Source organism: Ovis aries, chromosome 19 (assembly GCF_016772045.2).
Source record: "Ovis aries strain OAR_USU_Benz2616 breed Rambouillet chromosome 19, ARS-UI_Ramb_v3.0, whole genome shotgun sequence".
In the NCBI taxonomy this organism is placed as follows: Eukaryota; Metazoa; Chordata; class Mammalia; order Artiodactyla; family Bovidae; genus Ovis; species Ovis aries.
The window spans coordinates 11,573,870-11,596,861 of record NC_056072.1 but is presented as its reverse complement, the minus strand read 5'-3'; the positions used below and the strand labels follow the sequence as shown (position 1 = coordinate 11,596,861).

Sequence of the window (22,992 nt, the reverse complement as noted above, 5' to 3'; positions counted from 1 at the left end):
GCTGCATCAGGCGGCTTGTGAGATTTTGTAGTTCCCCGACCAGGGAAAGAACCTGCTGAGCCCCCAGCAGTGAAACAGTGTAGAGCTTTAACTACCGGACCGCAAGGAATTCCAAACCCGATCACGTGTTTACAGGCTAACAAGGAACATGTAGAAACGGAAGTTAAAAGTATAATCCCACTGACAATTACTCATAAAAGTGAAACAGGCAAATCTCTAATTAAACACATACAGAACTTGTGTGCTGAAAACTATGAAACGCTGATGAAAGAAAGCGAAGATGACAATAAACAGAGAGGCATAAATCACAATCACAGATGAACAGACTCAACATATATGTCAGTTCTCCCAAAAATGATCTATTAGGTTTAACACAGTTCTTATCAAACTCCTAGCCATGATTTTTGAAGATATAGACAAGTTTATTTGAAAATTTATATAGAAAGATAAAGGACACAGACTGAAGATTAATAAAGTAGGAAATTAGTCTACTGGATATTAAGACTTCCTATACAGCTATATCAATCAAGGGAGTGTGTTACTGGTAGGGAGATACACAACAAATCAATAGAACAATATTAAAAAACCTAGAAAGAGACCTACCCAAACATGTCTGAGGGTATTTTTTCCTTATGTAAGGAATGGAGATAACATGTATTTTGCTTTTAATTTTTTATTTTGCAATAACTGTATATTCCCATGCAGCTGTAACAACAACAACAAAAACACAAAGGGATCCAAGTATACGCTTCACCCGACTTCCCAACAGTAACAGCTTGCATAATGACAGCACCACGTCACAAGCAGGAGACCGAGATGGATCCAGTCCAGCAGTCTTATTCGGACCCCACGAAGCTGACATGCACTAATCTGTATTTGCCTCTGCACAATTTTATCACATGTAGATACCCGTGACACCATCACAGTCGAGACACAGAACAGTTCCGTCACAAGGATGTCTTCATGCTATCTTTTCTTTTCTTAACTTTCTCCCCAGATCCATTTTTTTGCCGTAAGTTCCTGAGTTTTGTTCACTTTGTTCAATAGTTAAGGACAAAAAAGCCTCTGCCATCTAAGTCACCCTGGCAGTCTTCAAGAGTATCAGATAAGAATGGACTTCCCTGGCATGCCACTGGTGAAGACTCCACATTTCCAATGCAGAGGGCGCAGGTTCAGTCCTCATTGGGGAAGATCCTACATGCTGCAAGGTGCAGCCAAAAAGTGGAAAAAAAAAAAAATCGGAAGAAAAGAATATCAAATAAGAAAAAATTTGTCCCTGTAAAAGCTGTAAAATATCTTTGAAAATGAGGCTTAACTGCAGTTATAAATACAAACGTCTAACTACAGAGTCCCAAAATACATGAAGCAAAAAATGACAGCACTGAAGGGAGAAATTGATCATTCAAAAATAATAATTAGATGGCCGGGCAAAAAGCACATGAAAAATAATTCACTAATTATTAGGGAAATGCAAATCAAAACTACAATGAGGTATCACCAGTCAGAAAGGTCAAGAAGTCTACAAACAGTAAATTGCTAGAGAGGGCGTGGAGAAAAGGGTATGCTGTCGATAGGAATGGAGCCTGGCAGAGCCACTGGGGAGGCCGCTTAAGAAACTAAAAACAGAACGGCCACATGATCCTGCAATCCCACTAGGGCTGCAGAAAACCGTGATTCAGAAAGACACACACAACAGAAAGGACATGGAAGTGAACGAGATGTCCGTCAAGAGGAGTGATGGAGAGGCAGCCCACGTATACAGGAGAATGGTACTCAGCCATAGCAGGGACGAAGTCGTGCCGTCTGCAGCAACACGGATGCTAGAGACTGTCCTACCGAGTGAAGTAAGGCAGACAGTGAAGGAAGAATACATGATATTGCTTACAGGTGAAATCTAAAAAAAAAGACTACAAACGAATTTATTTACAGAACAAAAGTAGAGTCACAAACAAGGTTAGGAAACAAGGTTAGCAGGGGATAAGGGGTGGGGGATAACTGGGAGACTGAGACTACTATGGATAAAACAGGTAACTAGTAAGACCTGCTGTATAGCACAGGGACCTCTACTCAGTACTCTGTAACGGCCTACACGGGAAAAGAGCCTAAAAAAGAAAGAGTGGATATATGTATAACTGATTCGCTTTGCTGTATACCTGAAATTAACACAACACTATAAATGTAAATATTCCAATAAAAATTCAAAACAATAAAGATTAGAGATTTCAATACGTCATTTTAAACAGTGGACAGAACAGGGAGCTCCTTAGTGGTCGAGTGGTTAGGACTCTGTGCTTTCACTGCTGAGGGCTCAGGTTCAATACCTGGTTGGGGAACTAAGATCCCACAAATTGCACGGTGTGGCCAACAATAAATAAATAAATGAAAATATGTGTAAATTAAACAACACACTCCCAAATAAGCACGAAGTCAAATAAGAAATAAAATTTGGGTTTAAAATGCAAAAATCAGCGTAAAATACTACATTAATTTAAAAAAAGGACAAAGGACATGGTCATTTCAAACAATGCAGAAAATACAGTCAATGAAATCTAACATTCTTTCATGAGGAAAACCAGCAAACTAGGAACAGAAGGAAACTTCCTCAACCTGAAAAAGGATACCTACAAAAAGCCTACAGTTAATATTGGACTTAAAGGTAAAGACTGTTTTCCTTTTAAGATAAGGAACAAGGTAAGGATGTCCAGACACTGACTTCATCTGTGTATTTTAGAACTAGGGTGAAGATTCCCACTCTTGCCTCTTCCAATCAACACTGAAAGTGAAAGTGAAAGTGAAGTCGCTCAGTCGTGTTCGACTCTTTGCAAGTCCATGGACTGTAGCCTACCAGGCTCCTCCCTCCATGGGATTCTCCAGGCAAGAGTACTAGAGTGGATTGCCATTTCCTTCTCCAGGGAATCTTCCCAACCCAGGGATCAAACCCGGGTCTCCCGCATTCCAGGCAGATGCTTTAACCTCTGAGCCACCAGCGAAGCCCACTGAACTGGAATATTATTAGGTCCATTGGGCAGGAAAAAGAAAAGAAATGCAGATGTAAAATTATCTCTAAATGCAGATGACACAATCTTCTAATTAGAAAACCATTAGAAGTAACGTATCAGCAAGGTTATAGGGTTCAAGGTCAAAATACAAAAAACTGTTTGTATTTCTACACACTGGCAATGAATAATCATAAAGTATGATTAAGAAGGCTCCATTTCCAAAAGCATCAAAAATGACACAATCCTTAGAAATAATTTTAACAAAAAAGTATAAGACTTATACACTGAAAATTACAAAACATCACTGAAAGAAATGAAAAACCACCTAAATAAATGGAAAGACATTTTCCTGTTAAAGGATGGGAAGACTTAATATTGTCAGGAGGGCAATACTCCCCAGATCAGACATGCAGATTCAATGTACTCCCTATTAAAATCCCAGCTAGGTCTTTGTAGACACTGATAAACTGCTTCTAAAATTCATACAGAAATTCAAAGGACCCAGAATAGCCAAAACAATCTTGAGAAAGAGAAATGAAGTTGGAGAATTCATACTTCTTGATTTCAAAACTAACTCAAAATGGATCAGAGACCTAAAAATAAGAGCTAAAACTATGAAACTCTTAGAAGAAAACATGTGAGTAAATCTTTCGGACATTAGGCGGTGGTTTCACAGGTATAACACCAAAAGCATAAGCCACAAAAGAGAAAAATACATAAACTGGGAATTCACCAAAATTAAAACCTTCTGTGCTTCCAAGTACACCATCAAGAAAGTGAAAAGAGGGACATGCCTGGTCGTCTACTGGTTAAGAATCTGCCTGCCGATGCAGGGGACATAGATTCAGTCCCTGGTCTGGGAAAATTCCACATGCCGTGGGGCAACCAGGCCCCTGCAAGCTCATGTGCCCAGAGCCCATGCTCCACAGCGAGAGAAGCCACTGCTGCAAGGGGCCTGAGCCCTGCAACAGCGAGCAGCCCCCGCCCGCTGTGACTAAAGGAAACCCGCGCACAGCAACGGAGACCCAGCACAGCCAAAAATAAGCTAATAGATCACACACACACACACACACACACACACACACACACACACACAAGTGAAAAGACAATTCTCAGAATGGGAGAAGAGACTTGAAAATCATATATCTAATAAGAGACCAAGCCAGGCTTCAGCAATAAGTGAACCATGAACTTCCTGATGTTCAAGCTGGTTTTAGAAAAGGCAGAGGAACCAGAGATCAAATTGCCAACATCAGCTGGATCATGGAAAAAGCAAGAGAGTTCCAGAAAAACATCTATTTCTGCTTTATTGACTATGTCAAAGCCTTTGACTGTGTAGATCACAATAAGCTGCAGAAAATTCTTAAAGAGATGGCAATACCAGACCACCTGATCTGCCTCTTGAGAAACCTGTATGAAGGTCAGGAAGCAACAATTAGAACTGGACATGGAACAACAGACTGGTTCCAAATAGGAAAAGGAGTACGTCAAGGCTGTATATTGTCACCCTGCTTATTTAACTTATATGCAGAGTACATCATGAGAAACGCTGGGCTGGAAGAAGCACAAGCTGGAATCAAGATTGCCAGGAGAAATATCAATAACCTCAGATATGCAGATAACACCACCCTTATGGCAGAAAGTGAAGAGGAGCTAAAAAGCCTCTTGATGAAAGTGAAAGAGGAGAGTGAAAAAGTTGGCTTAAAGCTCAACATTCAGAAAACGAAGATCATGGCATCCGGTCCCATCACTTCATGCGAAATAGATGGGGAAACAGTGGAAACAGTGTCAGACTTTATTTTGGGGGGCTCCAAAATCACTGCAGATGGTGACTGCAGCCATGAAATTAAAAGACGCTTACTCCTTGGAAGAAAAGTTATGACCAACCTAGATAGCATATTCAAAAGCAGAGACATTACTTTGCCGACTAAGGTCCGTCTAGTCAAGGCTATGCTTTTTCCTGTGGTCATGTATGGATGTGAGAGTTGGACTGTGAGGAAGGCTGAGCGCCAAAGAATTGATGCTTTGGAACTGTGGTGTTGGAGAAGACTCTTGAGAGTCCCATGGACTGCAAGGAGATCCAACCAGTCCATTCTGACGGAGATCAGCCCTGGGATTTCTTTGGAAGAAATGATGGTAAAGCTGAAACTCCAGTACTTTGGCCACCTCATGCGAAGAGTTGACTCACTGGAAAAGACTCTGATGCTGGGAGGGATTGGGGGCAGGAGGAGAAGGGGACGACAGAGGATGAGATGGCTGGATGGCATCACTGACTCGATGGACCTGAGTCTGAGTGAACTCCCGGAGTTGGTGGACAGGGAGGCCTGGCGTGCTGTGATTCATGGGGTCACAAAGAGTCGGACACGACTGAGCGACTGAACTGAATAAGAGACATGTATATAAAAAGAACACTTAACCTAAAAAAAAAGAAAAAGAATACCTTTATCTCAATAACAAAAAGACAAAGAACCCTATTTTTTAAAAAATGAGCAAAGAACTCAAGAGATAGTTCTCCAAAGAGGATCTACAAGTGGCCAGTAAGCTCCTGAAAGATGCTAAGCATTATGTGCCATAAGGGAAATTCAAATCAAATCCTCAGTGAAATATCACTTCACACACGGGATGAGTACCATTAAAGAACTGTTGTTGTTTGGTCGCTAAGTTGTATCTTTTGCAACCCCAAGGACTGTAGCTCACCACACTCCTCTGTCCATGAGATTTTCCAGGCAAGAATACTACGGTGGATTGCCATTTCTTTCTCCAGGGGATCCTCCTGACCCAGGAATCGAACCCATGTCTCCTACACTGGCAGGCGGATTCTTTACCACTGAGCCACCAGGGCAGTCCACCATTAAAGGAGAGATGGTCACAAGTATGGCTGAGGAAGAGAAGAAGTAGGAAAGCAGAGTGGAGAAGGAGGGACAGTGGGTTGGGATTGGCAGCTATCATATTTGCCCCGTGTATCATTATCATCCTAAAGGAAATCAGTCCTGAATATTCTTTAGAAGGAATGATGCTGAAGCTGAAACTCTAATACTTTGGCCACCTGATGTGAAGAACTGACTCATTTGAAAAGACCCTGATGCTGGGAATAATTGAAGTTGGGAGGAGAAGGGGACGACAGAAGATGAGAGGCTTGGATGGCATCACTGACTCAATGGACATGAGTTTGAGTAAGCCGCAGGAGTTGGTGATGGACAGGGAAGCCTGGCATGCTGCAGTCCATGGGGTCACAAAGAGTCAGATACAACCGAGTGACTGAACTGAACAGATAGCTACAGAAAAGGAACACGTCACAAACAAAAGAGGTTGGAACAGGTGCATCCATCAGAGACCAAGTTAGTGATCTGCAGGGCCAAGAACGTATCCCTGTGAGGAGAAAAACCCCAACAGATAGAGTATACAAGGAAAATGCTTAACTCCGTGCATTACAGTTCCAGCAGATTTGTGCTGGGCTATGGTAGCTACTGTTTTTACTGTCTGGCAAGCTTGCCCAGTGCTTCTTTTGGAGCCAGATTCTCCCCGCTGCGGTGTAAGGGGGCAGGGACCAAAGAGATCCAATCAGATTATATCTCTGGAGAAAGCATTTTCATTCTTCATGGAGTAGTTATTAAGTTGGAAGTCTGTGAGCTTGGAGCTCTAAGTGGCCCCCTTCCCTGGGGCATTGTGGCCAAGGGCCCCCGCCAATAGGGGAGAGAAGGGCCAACAAAGAGAGAGTAGCTGTGTGGAAGGATGGATGTGGGAAGAGGGATGGAGGGTGGAGAAGGAGCAAGAAGTAGAAGCCCAGACAAGAGGCTGGAGCCCCTGGATTTGGCAGGGCAGGAATGCCCAGGTACGTGAGCCAATGGTTCCCCTTTCCTGCCTAAACTGTTATATCTCCATCACTTGCAACTGTAAATATTCTGACTAATACAAGGCCCTTTAAGAAGAAAGAATACAGATAAGAAAGGAAATAAGAAAAGACTGAATAAAAGGCATTGACTCTCCCTGAGGAGAAAACAGACTTAACCGTGTGTAAGGACCAGGAAGAACCATGCGGTTACAGCTGAGTGTGAAGAGACTCATCCTGAGGCCCACGACAGTAGTTGTGGGAAAGCACGTTTGAACGAGACTCTGCTGGGACTTTCCCCCTGTTGCTGGTTCAAGTACAGCCTGAAGATATCTGACTGTGAGGGTCTGGGGTGATGGGTAGTCTCATCGCCTGGAGGTGAAAGTATAAACTGGCACATTCTCTTTGGAGGATACATTAAGAACTCATGAGGATCTAAAACAAGCAGTTAGGTGTTTTTATAACAAAATACACGGTGAAACAAGTACAAAACAAACACACAGTTTAAATATATATATATATATATATGATTAAAACAATAATAATGAAGAGAACATCTGTGTTCTACCCTCGTCCAGCTTAAGAAGCAAAATATTAGTACCAGTCAATTTAAGAAAATAAATGTTTTGCTTCAAAATAGTTTGAGAAGGGGTGGGAAGAAGTGGGTGAAGCATGTGGATGATACAGTATTTGCAATGATTTGATAATTGTTGAAGGTAGATGATGGATACACAGGGGCTCGTTATCAGACAGGAGGTGGATAGGCCCCTCTGAGGGTAAAGCAACTGGAGATTTATTCCCTATGGACTGAAACTCCAAGACAAGACTACTAGCAGGACAATTAAGGGAGGCGGCTGGGCCCTGCCCAGACCACATACTTTTCATTCCTGAAGTCAGGAGACCTCCCTGACCGCACATGCGCAGAAAGGCTCCTTGAAGGTCAAAGGGGAATGACGCTAAGCTACCATTGAGCCCTGCCCGGAGCACATATTTCTCATTCCTGAAGTCAGGAGACCTCCCTGGCCACACATGCACAGAAAGGTTCCTTGAAGGTCAAAGAGATGCGTGCAGGCACATGGAAGGATCCTGAGATACAGCAGACGTGACCCAGGCACATCAGCATGATGGGCCCCAGGAAACCCGGAAGAAACGCCCCATAAAAGTAACTCGAGTCATCATGAGGGCACGACTCAGCAACTCGGGACTCTCCCTCTGAGTCTGCCCTTGTGTCTATCCACACGTACTGTCAGTTCAGTTCAGTCGCTCAGTTGTGTCCGACTCTTTGTGACCCCATGAATCGCAGCACGCCAGGCCTCCCTGTCCATCACCAGCTCCCGGAGTTCACTCAGACTCACATCCATCGAGTCAGTGATGACATCCAGCCATCTCATCCTTGGTCTTCTTCATCCCCTTCTTCTCCTGCCCCCTAATCCCTCCCAGCATCAGAGTCTTTTCCAACGAGTCAACTCTTCCGCATGAGGTGGCCAAAGTACTGGAGTTTTCAGCTTTAGCATCATCCCTTCCAAAGAAATCCCAGGGCTGATCTCCGTCAGAATGGACTGGTTGGATCTCCTTGCAGTCCAAGGGACTCTCAAGAGTCTTCTCCAACACCACAGTTCAAAAGCATCAATTCTTCGGTGCTCAGCCTTCTTCACAGTCCAGCTCTCACATCCATACATGACCACAGGAAAACCATAGCCTTGACTAGACGGACCTTAGTCGGCAAAAGTAATGTCTCTGCTTTTGAATATGCTATCTGGGTTGGTCATAACTTTTCTTCCAAGGAGTAAGTAAGTACACTTACTGTACTTCTACTAAATACTTTACTTGCTTCACTACTTTCCATCTTTGCGGAAATTCTTTTCCCAAAGATGAAGGACCAGGGCCCTTGTCACTCTAGTGGCTAGGATCTGGGGCTTTCACCAGTGCAACCTGGGCTCAGTCTCCGGCTGGGAAGCCAAGGCCCGTTCCAACTTGTTCCACACCAAGGTCACCGGTGTTCAATTATACTATCATTAATATTTTTATATAAGAAATTTTCCATCAGAAAAGAAGGAAGGAGGGAGGAAAGAAGAGCATGAGGGAGGGAATATCATTAATAGCCTTCAAAACCTCCAGTGTGTTCCACCTAGAATACTATGGTATTCCGTTCATTTAAAAATGCCACCTATTTCTGTTGCTGTTGTTCAGCCACTAAGTTGTGTCCAACTCTTTGCAACCCCATGTACTGTAGCACGCCAGGCTCCCCTGTACTTCACTATCTCCTGAAGTTTGCTCAAATTCATGTCCACTGAGTCAATGACGCTATCTAACCATCTCATCCTCTGTCACCCGCTTCTCCTTTTGCCTTCAATCTTTCCCAGCATCAGGGTCTTTTTCAATGAGTCGGCTCATCGCATCAGGCAGCCAAAGTGTTGGAGCTTCAGCATCAATCCTTCCAATGAACACTGAGGGTTGATTCCCTTTAGGATTGACTGCTTTGATATCTCAAGAGTCTTCTCCAGCACCACAATTGGAAAGCAGCAATTCTTCAGCGCTCACCCTTCTTTATAGTTCAACTCTCACATGGGTACACGACTACTGGAAAAACCATAGCTTTGAGTATACGGACGTTTGTTGGCAAAGTGATGTCTCTGCTTTTTAACATGATGTCTAGGTTTCTCATAGTTTTCCTTCCAAGGAGAAAATGTCTTTTAATTTCATGGCTGCAGTCACCATCCACAGTGATTTTGGACACCAAGAAAATAAAATCTGTTACTCATTCCACTATTTTCTCTTCTATTTGCCATGAAGTGGTGAGACTGGATACCATGATCTTAGATTGTGTTGAGTTTCAAGCCAGCGTTTTCACTCTACTCTTTCACGCTCATCAAGAGGCTCCTTAGATCCTCTTCACTTTCTACCATTAGAGGAGTATCATCCACGTATCTGAGGTTGTTGATATTCTGCCTGGAAATCTTGACTCCAGCTTGTGATTCATCCAGCCCAGCATTTCACATGATGTATTCTGCATAGAAGTTAAATAGGCAGGGTGGCAATATACAGCCTTGGCATACTCCTTTCCCAATTTTGAACCACTCTGTTGTTTCAAGTCCAGTTCTAACTGCTGTTCTAACAGCATACAGGTTTCTCAGGAGACAAGTAAGGTGGCATTTCCAAGTAAGGTATTTCCATCTCTAAGAATTTTCCACAGTTTGTTGTGACCCACACAGTCAAAGGCTTTCATATAGTCAGTGAAGCAGAAACAGATGTTTTTCTGGAATTCCCTTGTTTTCTCTATGAGCCAATGAATGTTGGCAATTGGATCTCTGGTTCCTCTGACTTTTCTAAATCCAGCTTGAACATGTGGAAGTTCTCAGTTCATGTACTGCTGATGCCTAGCTTGAAGGATTTTGAGCATAACCTTACTAGCATGTGAAATGAGCACACTTGTATGGTAGTCTGAACATTCTTTGGCATTGCCCTTCTTTGGGAATGGAAAGAAAACTGACCTTTTCCAGTCTTGTGGTCACTGAGTTTTCCAAATTTGCTGGCATATTGAGTGCAGCACTTTAACAGCACCATTTTTCTAGGATTTTAAATAGCTCAGCTGGAATTCCATCCCCTCCACTAGCTTTGTCTGTAGTAATGCTTCCTAAGGCCCAATGAACTTCACACTCCAGGAAGTACAGCTCTGGGTGACTGACTACATCACTGTGGTTATTTGAGTCATTAAGACCTTTTTTATGTAGTTTTTTTTTGAGTTGCTTTTATTTATTTTACAATATTGTATAGGTTTTGCCATACATTGACATGAATCCGCCACAGGTGTACACGTGTTCCCCATCCTTAACCCCCCTCCCACCTCCCTCCCCATCCCATCCCTCTGGGTCATCCCAGTGCACCAGCCCTGAGCTCCCATCTCATGTGTCAAACCTGGTCTGGCGATTCGTTTCTTATATGATATTATACATATTTCAATGCCATTCTCGCAAATCATCCCACCCTCGCCCTCTACCACAGAGTCCAGAAGACTGTTCTATACATCTGTGTCTCTTGCTGTCTTGCATAAGGGTTATCATTATATAGTTTTTCTATATATTCTTGCCACCTCTTCTTAATCTCTTCTGCTTCTGTTAGATCCTTACCATTTCTATCTTTATCATGCCCATTCTCGTGTGAAATGTTCCCTTGACCTCTCTGATTTTCTTGACGAGATCTCTAGTCTTTCCCTTCTATTCTATTGTTTACCTCTAATTTTTTTTTTTTTGCATTGTTTATTTAAAAAGGACTTCTTATCTCTCCTTGCTATTCTCTGGAACTCTGCATTCAGTTAGATTTATCTTTCCCTTTCTCCCTTGCCTTTTGCTTCTCTTCTTTCCTTATCTATCTGTAAAGCCTCCTCAGACAATCACTTTGCCTTCTTGCTTTTCTTGGGGATGGTTTTGGTCACTGCCTCTTGTATGTACCTTCATCCATAGTTCTTCAGGCACTCTGTCTACCAGATCTAATTCCTTGAATTTATCCATCACCTCCACTGTATAATTGTAAGGGATCTCATTTAGGTCGTACCTGAATGGCCTGGTGGTTTTCCCTACATGCCTCAATTTAAGCCTGAATTTTGCAATGAAGAGTTCATGCTCTGAGCCACATGATCTGAGCCACCTGGATCTGAAGCTCCAGGTCTTCTTCTCACTGACTGTATAGGGCGTCTCCATCTTCGACTGCAAAGAACAAAATCAATCTGATTTTGGTATTGACCATCTGATGGTGTCCACATGTAGAGTCATCTCTTGTGTTGTTGGAAGAGGGTGTTTGCTATGACCAGCATGTTCTCTTGACAAAACTCCATTAGCCGTTAACCTGCTTCACTTTGTACTCCAAGGCCAAATGTGTCTATTACTCCAGGTATCTTCTCTTGACTTCCTACTTTTGCATTTCAATCCCCTATGATGAAGAGGATATCTTTTTTTTGGTGTTAGTTCTGGGAGGTCTTCATGGAACTGTTCAACTTCAGCTTCTTTGGCATTAGTGGTTGGGGCACAGACTTGGATTACTGTGATACTGAATGATTTGCCTTGGAAAGGAAGCAAGATCATTCTGTCGTTTCTGAGACTGCACCCAAGTACTGAATTTAGGACTCTTGTTGACTATGAGGGCTACTCCACTTCTCCTACGGGATTCTTGCCCACAATAGTAGATAAAGTGTTTATCTGAATTAAATTCGCCCATTCCTGCGCATTTTAGTTCACTGATGCCTAAGATATCGATGTTCACTCTTGCCATCTCCTGCTTGACGACATCCAGTTTACCTTGATTTATGGACCTAACATTCCAAGTTCCTATGCAACACTGTTCTCTACAGCATTGGACTTCACTTTTACTACCACACACATTCACAACTGAGCATCGTTTCTGCTTTGGCCCAGCTGCTTCATTCTTTTTGAAGTTATCAGTAATTGCTGTCTGATCTTCCCCAATAGCATACTGGATACCTTCCAACCGCAGGGGCTCATCTTTCAGTGACATGTCTTTTTGTCTTTTCATCTGCTCATGGGGTTCTTGTGTCTCTAATACTGCAGTGGTTTGCCATTCCCTTCTCCAGGGGGCCACATCTTGTCTTGGGTGGCCCTGCACAGCATGGCTTATAGCTTCACTGAGTTATGCAAGCCCCTTTGGTGTGACAAAGCTGTGATCCATGAAGGGGACCACACATACACTCAACTAACATTCGACAAGAAAGCCAAGAACACCCTAAACAGACATTTCTCCAAGGAAGACAGAGATGGCCAACAGGTACATGAAAAGCTGCTCAATGTTGCTAATTATTAGAGAAATGCTAATCAAAACCACAATGAGGTATTACCTCACATCAGAACGGCTATCATCATCAAGTCTACAAACAGTAAGTGCTAGGAAGTGTGTAGAAAAAAGGGAACCTTCCTACACTGTTGGTGGAAATGTAAATTGCTGCAGCCACAATGGAAAATATTATGAAGGTTCTCTAAAGAATAAAAATAGGGCTACCATATGATTCAGCAATCCCACTCCTGGACACGTATCTTGAGAAAAGTCTTACCAGAAAAGATACACGCACCCCCAACATTCACTGCAGCGCTATTTACAATAGGCAAGGTAAATGTCCATCGGCAGATGAATGGATGAAGAAGATGTGCTGTATATATGCAATGGACTATTACTCAGCCGTAAAAGAATTAAAGCCTGCCATCTGCAACAATGTGGACGGACCTAGAGATGATTACACTAAGAGAAGTCAGTCAGAGGAAGACAAATATATGATATCAGTTACATGTAAAATCTAAAAAAAAAAAAAAGATACAAATGAACTTATAAAATCAGAAATAGACTTACAGAGATGGGAAACAAATTTATGGTTCCCAAAGATGATAGTGGGGGTGGAGCATGGGGAGGAGGATAAATTCAGTTCAGTTCAGTCGCTCAGTCATGCCCAACTCTTAGTGACCCCATGAACCACAGCACGCCAGGCCTCCCTGTCCATCACCAACTCCCGGAGTCCACCCAAACCCATGTCCATTGAGTTGGTGATGTCATCCAACCATCTCATCCTCTGTCATCCCCTTCTCCTCCTGCCCTCAATCTTTCCCAGCATCAGGGTCTCTTCCAATGAGTCAGCTCTTTGCATCAGGAGGCCAAAGTATTTGAGTTTCAGCTTCGACATTAGTCCTTCCAATGAACACCCAGGACTGACCTCCTTTAGGATGGACTGGTTGGATCTCCTGCAGTCCAAGGGACTCTCAGAGTCTTCTCCAACACAACAGTTCAAAAGCATCAATTCTTCGGCACTTAGCTTTCTTTATAGTCCAACTCTTACATCCATGCATGACCACGGGAAAAATCATAGCCTTGACTAGACGGACCTTTGTTGGGAAAGTAATGTCTCTGCTTTATAATATGCTGTCTAGGTTGGTCATACACAGTACTATATATTAAACAGGTAAACAGCAAGGATCTAATATATAGCACAAGGAACTATACTCAATATTCTGTAGTAAACTATGATGGAAAAGAATCTGAAAAAGAATATACATATATAAAAGAATACACACACACATATGTATATATACAACTGAGTCACTTTGCTATACACTTGAAATCAACACAACAGTGTAAATTAATTTTTTATTTTATTTTTATTTTATTTTATTTTTTTTTGTTTTTTGTTTTTTATTTTTTAAATTGTAAAATCTTTAATTCTTACATGCATTCCCAAACATGAACCCCCCTCCCACCTCCCCTCCCCATAACATCTTTCTGGGTCATCCCCATGCACCAGCCCCAAGCATGCTGCATCCTGCGTCAGACATAGACTGGGGATTCAATTCACATGATAGTATACATGTTAGAATGTCATTCTCCCAAATCATCCCACCCTCTCCCTCTCCCTCTGAGTCCAAAAGTCTGTTATACACATCTGTGTCTCTTTCCCTGTCTTGCATACAGGGTCGTCATTGCCATCTTCCTAAATTCCATATATATGTGTTAGTATACTTCAACACAACAGTGTAAATTAACTATTACTTCAATTTAAAAAAAACACCTAATGGGGAAAGGACACTGTCTTCAACAAATGGTATTGGGAAAAGTGGATAACCACATGTAGAAAAATGAAATTGAACCCTCATCTTATAGCACTCACAAAAACTAACTTGAAATTGATCAAAGATTTAAACATAAGACCTAATCCTTATACTATAAAACACCTAGAAGAAAACACAGGGAAGAAGTTCCTCGACATCTTGAGGAATGTTTTTTTTGGATCTGACGCTGAAAGTACCAAAAAACAGTAAGAGCAAAAATGAACAAACAAAAAACAAAAAGAGCAAAAAAACAGTAAGAGCAAAAATGAGCCAACAAAAAAGAGCAAAAAACAGTAAGAGCAAAAATGAACAAACAAAAAACAAGAGCAAAAAACAGTAAGAGCAAAAATGAGCAAACAAAAAACAAGAGCAAAAAACAGTAAGAGCAAAAATGAGCAAACAAAAAACAAGAGCAAAAAACAGTAAGAGCAAAAATGAGCAAACAAAAACAAAAAGAGCAAAAAACAGTAAGAGCAAAAGGGAGCAAGGGAGGGGCTTCCCTAGCAGTCCAGCGGTGAAGACTGTGCTTCCACTGCAAGGGGCGCAGGCTCGACCTCTGTTTGGGACCTAAGCTCCTGCACACCACAGGCCATGCTGTGCATCCCACCAAAATAAATAAAACAGATGGCCTATAAAAACAATAGACAGGTGAGACGACATCAAACTAAAAAGCTTCTGCACAACAAAAGAAACAGTGAATGAAATGAAAATGCAACCTACCAAGTGAGAGAAGTATTTGCACACTGTGGAAGACAGAGAATGCAGTCTGCCATTTCAGTAAACAAAGGATGTGGCAACCATCAAGCCAGCAGCCACTGTACCTGTTCCCAACGGTGCATCCTGAGTGGGATTCAGGATAGAATTCCTGCATTCATTAAGATGCATATCAAAGAAATTATTTCAATAACCCTAGACCTTTGTGTCTTCCCATTGCCAGGTAGCACAGTGGTAAAGAACTCAAATTTAAAAATGGGCAGAGGAACTAGACATTTTCAGAAAGAAGGCATCCAAATAGCCAACAGGTATATGAAGAGATGCTCAGTATCACTAAGCATCAGGGAAATGCAAATCAGAATCACAATGAGATATGACTTCACACCTGTTAGAACTGCTATCTTTAGTAAGACAAGAGATAACAAATGTTGCTGAGGAAGTGGGGAAAAGGGAACCCTTGTTCACCACTGGTAGGAATGTAAATTGGTTCAGTCACAACAGAAAAGGTATGAAGGATCCTCAAAGCATTAAAAATCAAACTACCATCTGACCCAGCAATTCCACTTTTGACTATATATCCAAAGCGAATGAAAACAGGATATCAAAGAGATATTTGCATCCCCATGTTTACTGCAGCATTATTCGCAATAGCCAAGGTATAGAAGCACCCTAAGTGTCTGTCAACAGATGACTGGTAAAGATGAAGTGGTTTTTGCATACAATGGAATATTATTCAGCCATGACAAAGAAGGAAATTCTGCCATTTGCAACAACCTGGATGGACCTTGAGGACATTGTGCTAAGTGAGGTCAGTCTGAGAAAGACAAATTCTCTATAATCTCACTTATATCTAGAATCTAAAACAGCCAAAAGAAAGAGAGCAGCACGGTGGTTTCCAGCAGCTGGGGCTGGGCCAGGGTCAATAGGAGAGATGCTGTTTAAGGGTACAAATCTCCAATTAATATGTGAACAAGTCCTGGGGACCTAACGTGAAGTATGGTGATTATGTACAATACTGTATTATATACATCAAACCTGCTGGGAGACTTGGTTATTCTCACCACAAAAAGGAAAATGTAATTACATAAAGTGATGGAAGTGTAAGCTAATACTTCAGTGGCAATTGTGCCGAAACATATAAATGGATCAGGTCAGTATTTTCTTTTTCTTTTTTTTTTGGCTGCACTGTGCAGCTTGTGGGATATCTCAGTTCCCCAACCAGGGATGGAACTCGTGCCCCAGACAGTGCAAGTGCGGAGTCTTAACCACTGCACCCTCAGGGAAGCCTCAGGTCAGTACATTGTACACCTTAAGCTTACACAATGTAACGAGTCAACTGAATCTCAACAAAAGAAAAAATCTGCCAGTTATTTCGCATCCATTCTCCTGCTGATGAACATTCTTGTTTCCAGCTTTTCCCTATCATTAACAGTCCAGCTATGAGCCTTCCAGGATGAGCACAGGGCTCCCACCGCACACGTCTAAGTTTCTCTGCAACTATATCCAGGACGAATGCTGGACCAAGAGCACTGTCACCCTTCTACCAGGTAACAAAACGCTGTCCCAAGTGGCTGCATTACTGTACATCCCTTCATACCTTTAGCACACACACACTAGAAGGATACATATACCCCATAATATTACTAGTGAATGATGTCCAGGTAATAAGATTATGGATCATTTTCATTTCCTTTTTTGTAATTTCTGAACTTTATACTATAAATGTCTTATCAATACCTTTAAATTCCAAAACGTCTACGAACACGAAACTACATATGATATAAATAAATATGCCGTGAATATGCAGCGTGTGTTGTACAGGCTCCCTGCATCCCCTTACCTCCAGGCCCCGTCTACCACCTCCAGCTCCAGGACGGTCTGCAGACGCTGGCAGCGCCGGGCCTCCAAGGTGATGCTCACTCTGCACTCCCCCAGCGGCTGTACTTGGCCGCTCGATGGCTCGATGTCGAAGGGAGACACCTGATGCGGAGAAGGGTGAGCAGTGGGGACCCTTGGAACTGCAGAATTGGGGGCTGGCCATGACCAACCAGCGTCACCCTCAAGCTGCGCCCCCAGCCCCCTGAGCGCTTCCAGGGTCGGAAGAAGACAGCGGACAGGGGAGCACAGGTGAGCAAGTGCTCAGAATGAGAAGACGAGGAAAAGTGAGTCTCCAAGGAAAGGAGGTGGAAGGCAGAGGGAGGCGCCTTCGGAGTGGTGGCTCTGAGCGGTCTGCCCGCCCCACTGCGCAGGTGCAGGTCAGGAGCTGCGGCTCCAAGGAAGGAAGGACAAGCCCCCAGACCGCGGCAGGGCCCAAGCTTCCATGTGGCCACAGATGTGTCCTTGCGCTTATAACTGTGTCTTCTTGGGACAGACCCCTCCCTCATATCCTCTGCTTTAGTTCCTCTCTGAAACACCTAGAAAAGAGTAACTGGTGCACGTTTCCTAAGTTGTTTTACAGATGCTTAAACCACCACCAAATGGAAGAAGTTAACTACTTGAAGACCATGAGCGCATAGTCCCTCGATGTACTGGAGCCTGGGAATTGATGACATGAATCGCTGTGACACTACCTTGTCATCAACCAACCAGAGAACTGTGCACGAGCTGACCACAGACTCCACGACCCCCTTTCCTCACCTCGTCTTTAAAAACGTTTGGCTGAAACCCTTCAGGAGTTCCGGGCTTTCTGAGCGTGAGCCTCACGTTCTCCTTGTCTGGCGCCTTACAATAAACGCTACACTTCCCTTCACCACAACCCAGTGTCAGCAGGTCGGCTGTCCTGCACGCAGATGATCCAGACCCAAGTCTGGTCTTGGTGAACTTGGGTGATCCCTTGCCCACACGGTCACCCCCTCACCTAGTCCCCCACTGCAGCGAGTTCACGTTTATCTGACGTGTCTACCTCCTGCCCCGCACCAGGCGCTAAGAGGGAAGGGAGAAGACTCGGGGACCACAGTGCCCCTGACTGTATGCCCCAGGCCCCCTAGATGGGTCACAGTGACTAGCACGGTGTCACTGGGCATTGAAAGATCACAACCAGGAACAACATAACTCCTCTGTAGTCTCTTTCTTCCTTGAGACCAAGACCATGAATGAGTGCAAGGCACCTGCCTGCAGGGTGACCTGGCAGCCCCTGCCCTGAGCCAGCCCACCTCCCGCCCTGGCAGCGGTGCAGTGCTGTCTTGGGCCCTGTGCTTTCTCGCTGCAGAGGTTTCACTGCCCAGGCACTGGCAGGTGGGGAGTAGGGCTGGCCTACACCTCAGGAAAAGGAGCTGTCTCTCCTGAGCACTGGGTCCAAGCAGAGCTGGGGAGGGAAGCGCTCCTTTGTGTTCTTTGCTCATTGTTTTTCACATGGAGCGCAAGGCATGTGTGTATGTGGCGGGGGCAGGCTTTGGTCTGGGGGTGGGTTTCTGGATCCTGACTTGGGCACAGCCAACAAACCCCAATTCTCAATATTTGGAGAGCTCACAAGAATACAGTACACAGAACTACAGAGATTGCGACTAGCTTCAATTTGGACATAAATCAATACACTGTGAAAATGATAATTACTTCAATTATAAAATGTAGTTATTCTTCCCAGTGGGAGGTAAAACACAGACTGGGAATCAGGGAAATGGGATCTGATATGATTCTGCCACCTAGAAGTGGTGTGGCTCTGGGGAAGCCCCCAACCCTCTCTGTATCTATCCAATGAGGCGGCTGGCTGAGGTCCATAAGTTTCCAGCTGTGCTCTGGGAAATCCCAGGGACTCCCCAGAAGTCCTAGAGTTGGGGGGTAGGATGCGGGGAGAGGCAGGATGCCTGATCAGGGGGCCTCTGGTTCATACTCTACTCTACATCTTGGGTTTCTGTTGAAGGTTTCATTTGAATAAAAGGTTACTGAGAACACCTGCCCCGCGCTGTGCCAGTTTCAGCCTTTGGTTTCCTGAGCCAGGCGGGGTGACCAGTGAGCCCTGGGGGTATCCAGCATTAACGCCAAGCCTGTGGAGCAGATCCCGTGGCAATGGTTTTGGCCACTCGATACAAAACTGTCTTCACAGTTTCAGAGTGCGCAGGGGCGAAGCAAGGCTACCAGGTGAAGAGGAATAGCTTTCAAGGGGAAAGAAAGTGGGCAGCAGGGGAACCTGGGTGAGCTGCAGCTAGAGGGAGGCTCAGACCCTCTTAACCTAGCCAGAGTCTCACACGTGCAGCGACCGCGCCCACGTGTGAAGAGTGTGTGTGGTGAGCCAGTGATTTCCTGGGCCTGCTGGTGGTGTGGCTTGGGCTTGTTCAGGATTGAATGTGGTATTTAGACATGATGCCCTAATTTAGAAGTTGACAGTAAATACTTAGCCACTTTTAATATTTTCTATTTTTAGAGAAAAAGGAAGCGTGCCATTTTAGTGGCCGTGATTTTCCTTTCGGAGACTTTCTGGTTTGGGTCACACGCTCACCGCCTGGTGGCAGGTCCTCAAAACTGCAAGCATGATCCTTGGGAGGCTTGGACTCCCAGCAGCGTGCCTGCCCTTTCCCTGAGGCCTTGGAAGCTTCCCTCCCAACTCAGCTGCCCACTTTCTTCTTGACTCCGGTTACTCTGACAGAGGGAGAAACCCTTGTCCTAGTTCTGTGTCAGAAGGCAGAGAGACGAACAGGAAAATCCAGTCTCCGGGGTTCCGCTCTGCGGTAGAAAGGATGGGGAGTCGGGGGACACTGCCAGGCAAAGGTCACCAGGCAGGCTTTTCCTCTCCCAGCCTGAGCGTGCCAGCTTCAGAGTCAAGGGGTCACGGCTCACACATCACACGGGTTAATCTGCGTCTGGGGGCGGGGTGGCACCACAGCACTTACGTTTTCTTGCCTTTCTTGCAGGGAGACCTGGCTCTCCTTCATGGCCCATGTGGCCGGGAGCTGGCTGAGGTTCCGGATCTGGATAAAGTTGGTGGCCTTCTGTCCCAGGCGCAGCAAACCAAACTGAAGGGCTGAGACATCGATGACCAGGGCCGGCCCCTGAGGCACCCAGAGGGGCCGGTCACTGGGCCACCCGGGTGTGGGCTTGGTGCCCTACCCCGGCGCCCCCGTTTCCAGCCCGCCTAGCCACCCGGCCCCATCACAGGCACCTTAAAGGCCGCCTCAATGTGCAACACCACGGGCGTGGGTGAATCTTTGATTTCACACAGCAGGTTCTGGCTCGTCGGGCCAGGGACACCCCCGGTAAAGTTCAACTCAAAATTTTCGACCTCGCTGGGCTCTGGGAGAAGAAGGGTGAGGTGAGGGGGGAAGACGCGCAGGGGCGGCAGGCTCCCTCTGCGGCTGGCCCAGACGTCGGGCCCCTCCTCATGTCATGGCCAGGGCTGAGCTGTGGCTGGAGCTGATCACAGGGCCTCAGGCCCAGATCAGATCACTCCTGCCCAGGCTCCTGTGACCACGAGCTGTCGCTCCCCCACCAGCCCTCCCCTGCGATCCCTGAAGTACCGATGGTCCCCGTGCAGGGCTCCACCTCAATGATGTGACAGTCGCTGATCTTCCCCCACGTGTACCTGATGGCTGACTTGCTGTTGTTCCACATCTGAAAGACACATCCCGACCCCGGCTCCCTGCAAGACTGTACTTGCTAAAGGATTGAGGGGTTTGGGGCTCACAAAAGGTCCTTTCCAAACCCTCCCAGCTAATTCCCGGCCACTAGACACCACCAGCAGGGTTTGTGGGTAACATATCAGGCCAAAGACCTCTGAGCCCAGGAACTTGTGCCGAGTTCAGCACCATCTCAACCAGTCCAGGCTGGGGAGAGACAACCACCTACCTTAAAATTCTTCTTCACGTTTATGCCAATATAGTTCTCCCCAGGGATGATGAGGGCATACGGCTCTAGGAGAACCTGGAAAGGTTCCACTGAGCCCTTCACCTCGATTTCCAGGACGATCACATCATCCATGCAGTACGAGGGGTCCTTGGAGTTTTCCAAGTCCAAACTGAACACAAACCCACCATGAGCTAAGAGTCATCGTGTCCCCTATCTCTGGTCCTGTGAAAGGAAAGCACGCCCTGCCCACAGCTACTGAGCCCCCTGAAATTGGAGGTGTCAGCAATGCCCTGAAACAAGCAAATGCCTGCAGCTGTGCTGGCAGCTCAACTGCAGGCCAGGACCAAGTTCCCTCCTTATGTTTCCAGGGACCACAGTGCCGCCGCACCAGCCTGGAACTCCCCAGCAGCTGAACGGGGACCACCCCCCCCCCCCCCCCGCCCCCCCCCGCCCCGCCCAGCGACAGCCTGCTTAGGGAAGAGTTGGCAGAGGTGTCACCAACTCCTTCCTCCATTAGCACCACCCCTCAGGGGCCACTGGTAGCAACTGTGAACACGGGGCACCGTTTCCAGGTTCTAGGGTGCACAATCAGAGAGCTGTTCCCTGCATGCGGAGCCCGCTCCAAGCCTGGTGCCAGGGCAAGGTAGGGAGCTCTCACCTGCCAAAGCCTGCTGGGGGCCAGGGGCTCACCCACTCAGTCCTGGTGCCTCCCCCTCCAGCATCCTCCATGGGAGGGCAGGCCTGGTGCCCACCCCTCAGCCAAGGGCCTGGGTCCTGCTCACCTAACAGGCTCTGGGACTTCCTCCAGCACCATCTGGAGCACACTGTGAAAATCCCTTGGCTGCAAGACAAACACAGCACCCTGAAGACGAAAGCCCGCCCCAGGGAAGCGCCGAGTCACAGCAGCAATCCTCCCCGTGGGCCGGCCGCCACAGACACCTTCCTGAGACACAACACTGCTTCCCTGCAGCCTCTCCCCACACTGGGGGAAACGGGGGCTGCCAGAACGTGAGCCTTGACTCAGGGACTGGGGGCCACTGCAGTCTCAAGACTGGCATGCCCACCTCAGCTGGGCCTGGGGGATGGGAAGGCCCTTGGCAGTGCCCTCAATGTGTCTGAAGCATCAAGCCTTCCTGGGACAGACAGTATCAGGAGCTGAATGGCGGGCTGAGAGGCAGACCTGCTGTCTTACCAACAAGGGCCGCTGGGAACCCCCCTCCTGCCCCACCCTCGCCTGTTACATACAGGGCTTCACTTTGGGAATCGAGGGCTGTGTGAGCCTTGCCCTGGGGGACCCCACCTCACTTTCTGGAAGCTGCTGTGAGCTGGGCAGGAATGCTAACACCTTTGATGGAGTGGAAACATGGAAGACACTAGAGTCGAAGTGAGGCCAGACTTGCTCAGGACAGGGTGGGCGGGGTGGGGCCAGGCAAGACGAGCTGCTTCGTCCTCCACACACCAAGCCTGTCCGCTAGCCCCACTCTTGGCTAGGCGCTGGCCTTGGCAGGACCCCGGGGATCTCCACAGCTGTGGCTTCGACATCACCAGAGAACAGGGACGGAGGGTGAAACCTGCATGACCCAATTGTGTGCAGCCACCAGGATGGCCCCATTTGAACCTCTTGAGGGGAGAAGCTCAGGATGAACTCGTGGTCCGCATGGGGGCTGAGGACGCCCATCTTGGGGGTGATGCAGAAGGCCGTCTCCCTGTCTGGGTGGTACTTGATGCTGTCTGTGCTGTAGGTTTCTCCGGGCATCAGGGACCGCAGGTTGGGCTTCACGATCTGCCAGTGGAAGGCCAGCTCCACGTGCCTGCGTGGGAGACCCTGACAGTAGGCAGCGGGGCCAAGGCCGTGGCCCAACTCTGCCGACCAGCCCTCCCACCCCTGCTGCTGATGGCAGGTGTGGGTGGGGCGGGAGATGGCAGGCGAGAACTGCTCCTTGTGCCAGGTAACAGAGCCTGTGTAAGGTCAGGGTCACGGGGACAGTAAGCCAGGAGGCACCCTGCGGTCGGCCCTGGCATAATGGCGAGGCCGAGAGGGTGCTCAGAGAATAAATGGCAGTGACAGCTGAGC

At 46.3% G+C, this 22,992-nt stretch overlaps 1 protein-coding gene across 4 annotated transcripts in view; it reads right to left on the bottom strand.

Annotated features, from left to right (window-relative positions):
- DLEC1 (DLEC1 cilia and flagella associated protein) overlaps positions 1–22,992 on the bottom strand; it is an 87,143-nt gene that overhangs the window by 11,582 nt on the left and 52,569 nt on the right. For all 4 annotated transcript variants that reach the window (XM_027958016.2, XM_042236490.1, XM_042236491.2 and 1 more), the window contains exons 13-19: positions 22,537–22,729; positions 21,701–21,759; positions 20,919–21,087; positions 20,591–20,684; positions 20,236–20,366; positions 19,967–20,125; positions 16,981–17,120 (exon numbers count right to left, since the gene is read on the bottom strand). In XM_027958016.2, the coding sequence (XP_027813817.1) occupies positions 16,981–17,120; positions 19,967–20,125; positions 20,236–20,366; positions 20,591–20,684; positions 20,919–21,087; positions 21,701–21,759; positions 22,537–22,729 (945 nt within the window). The remainder of the gene's footprint in view (positions 1–16,980; positions 17,121–19,966; positions 20,126–20,235; positions 20,367–20,590; positions 20,685–20,918; positions 21,088–21,700; positions 21,760–22,536; positions 22,730–22,992) is intronic.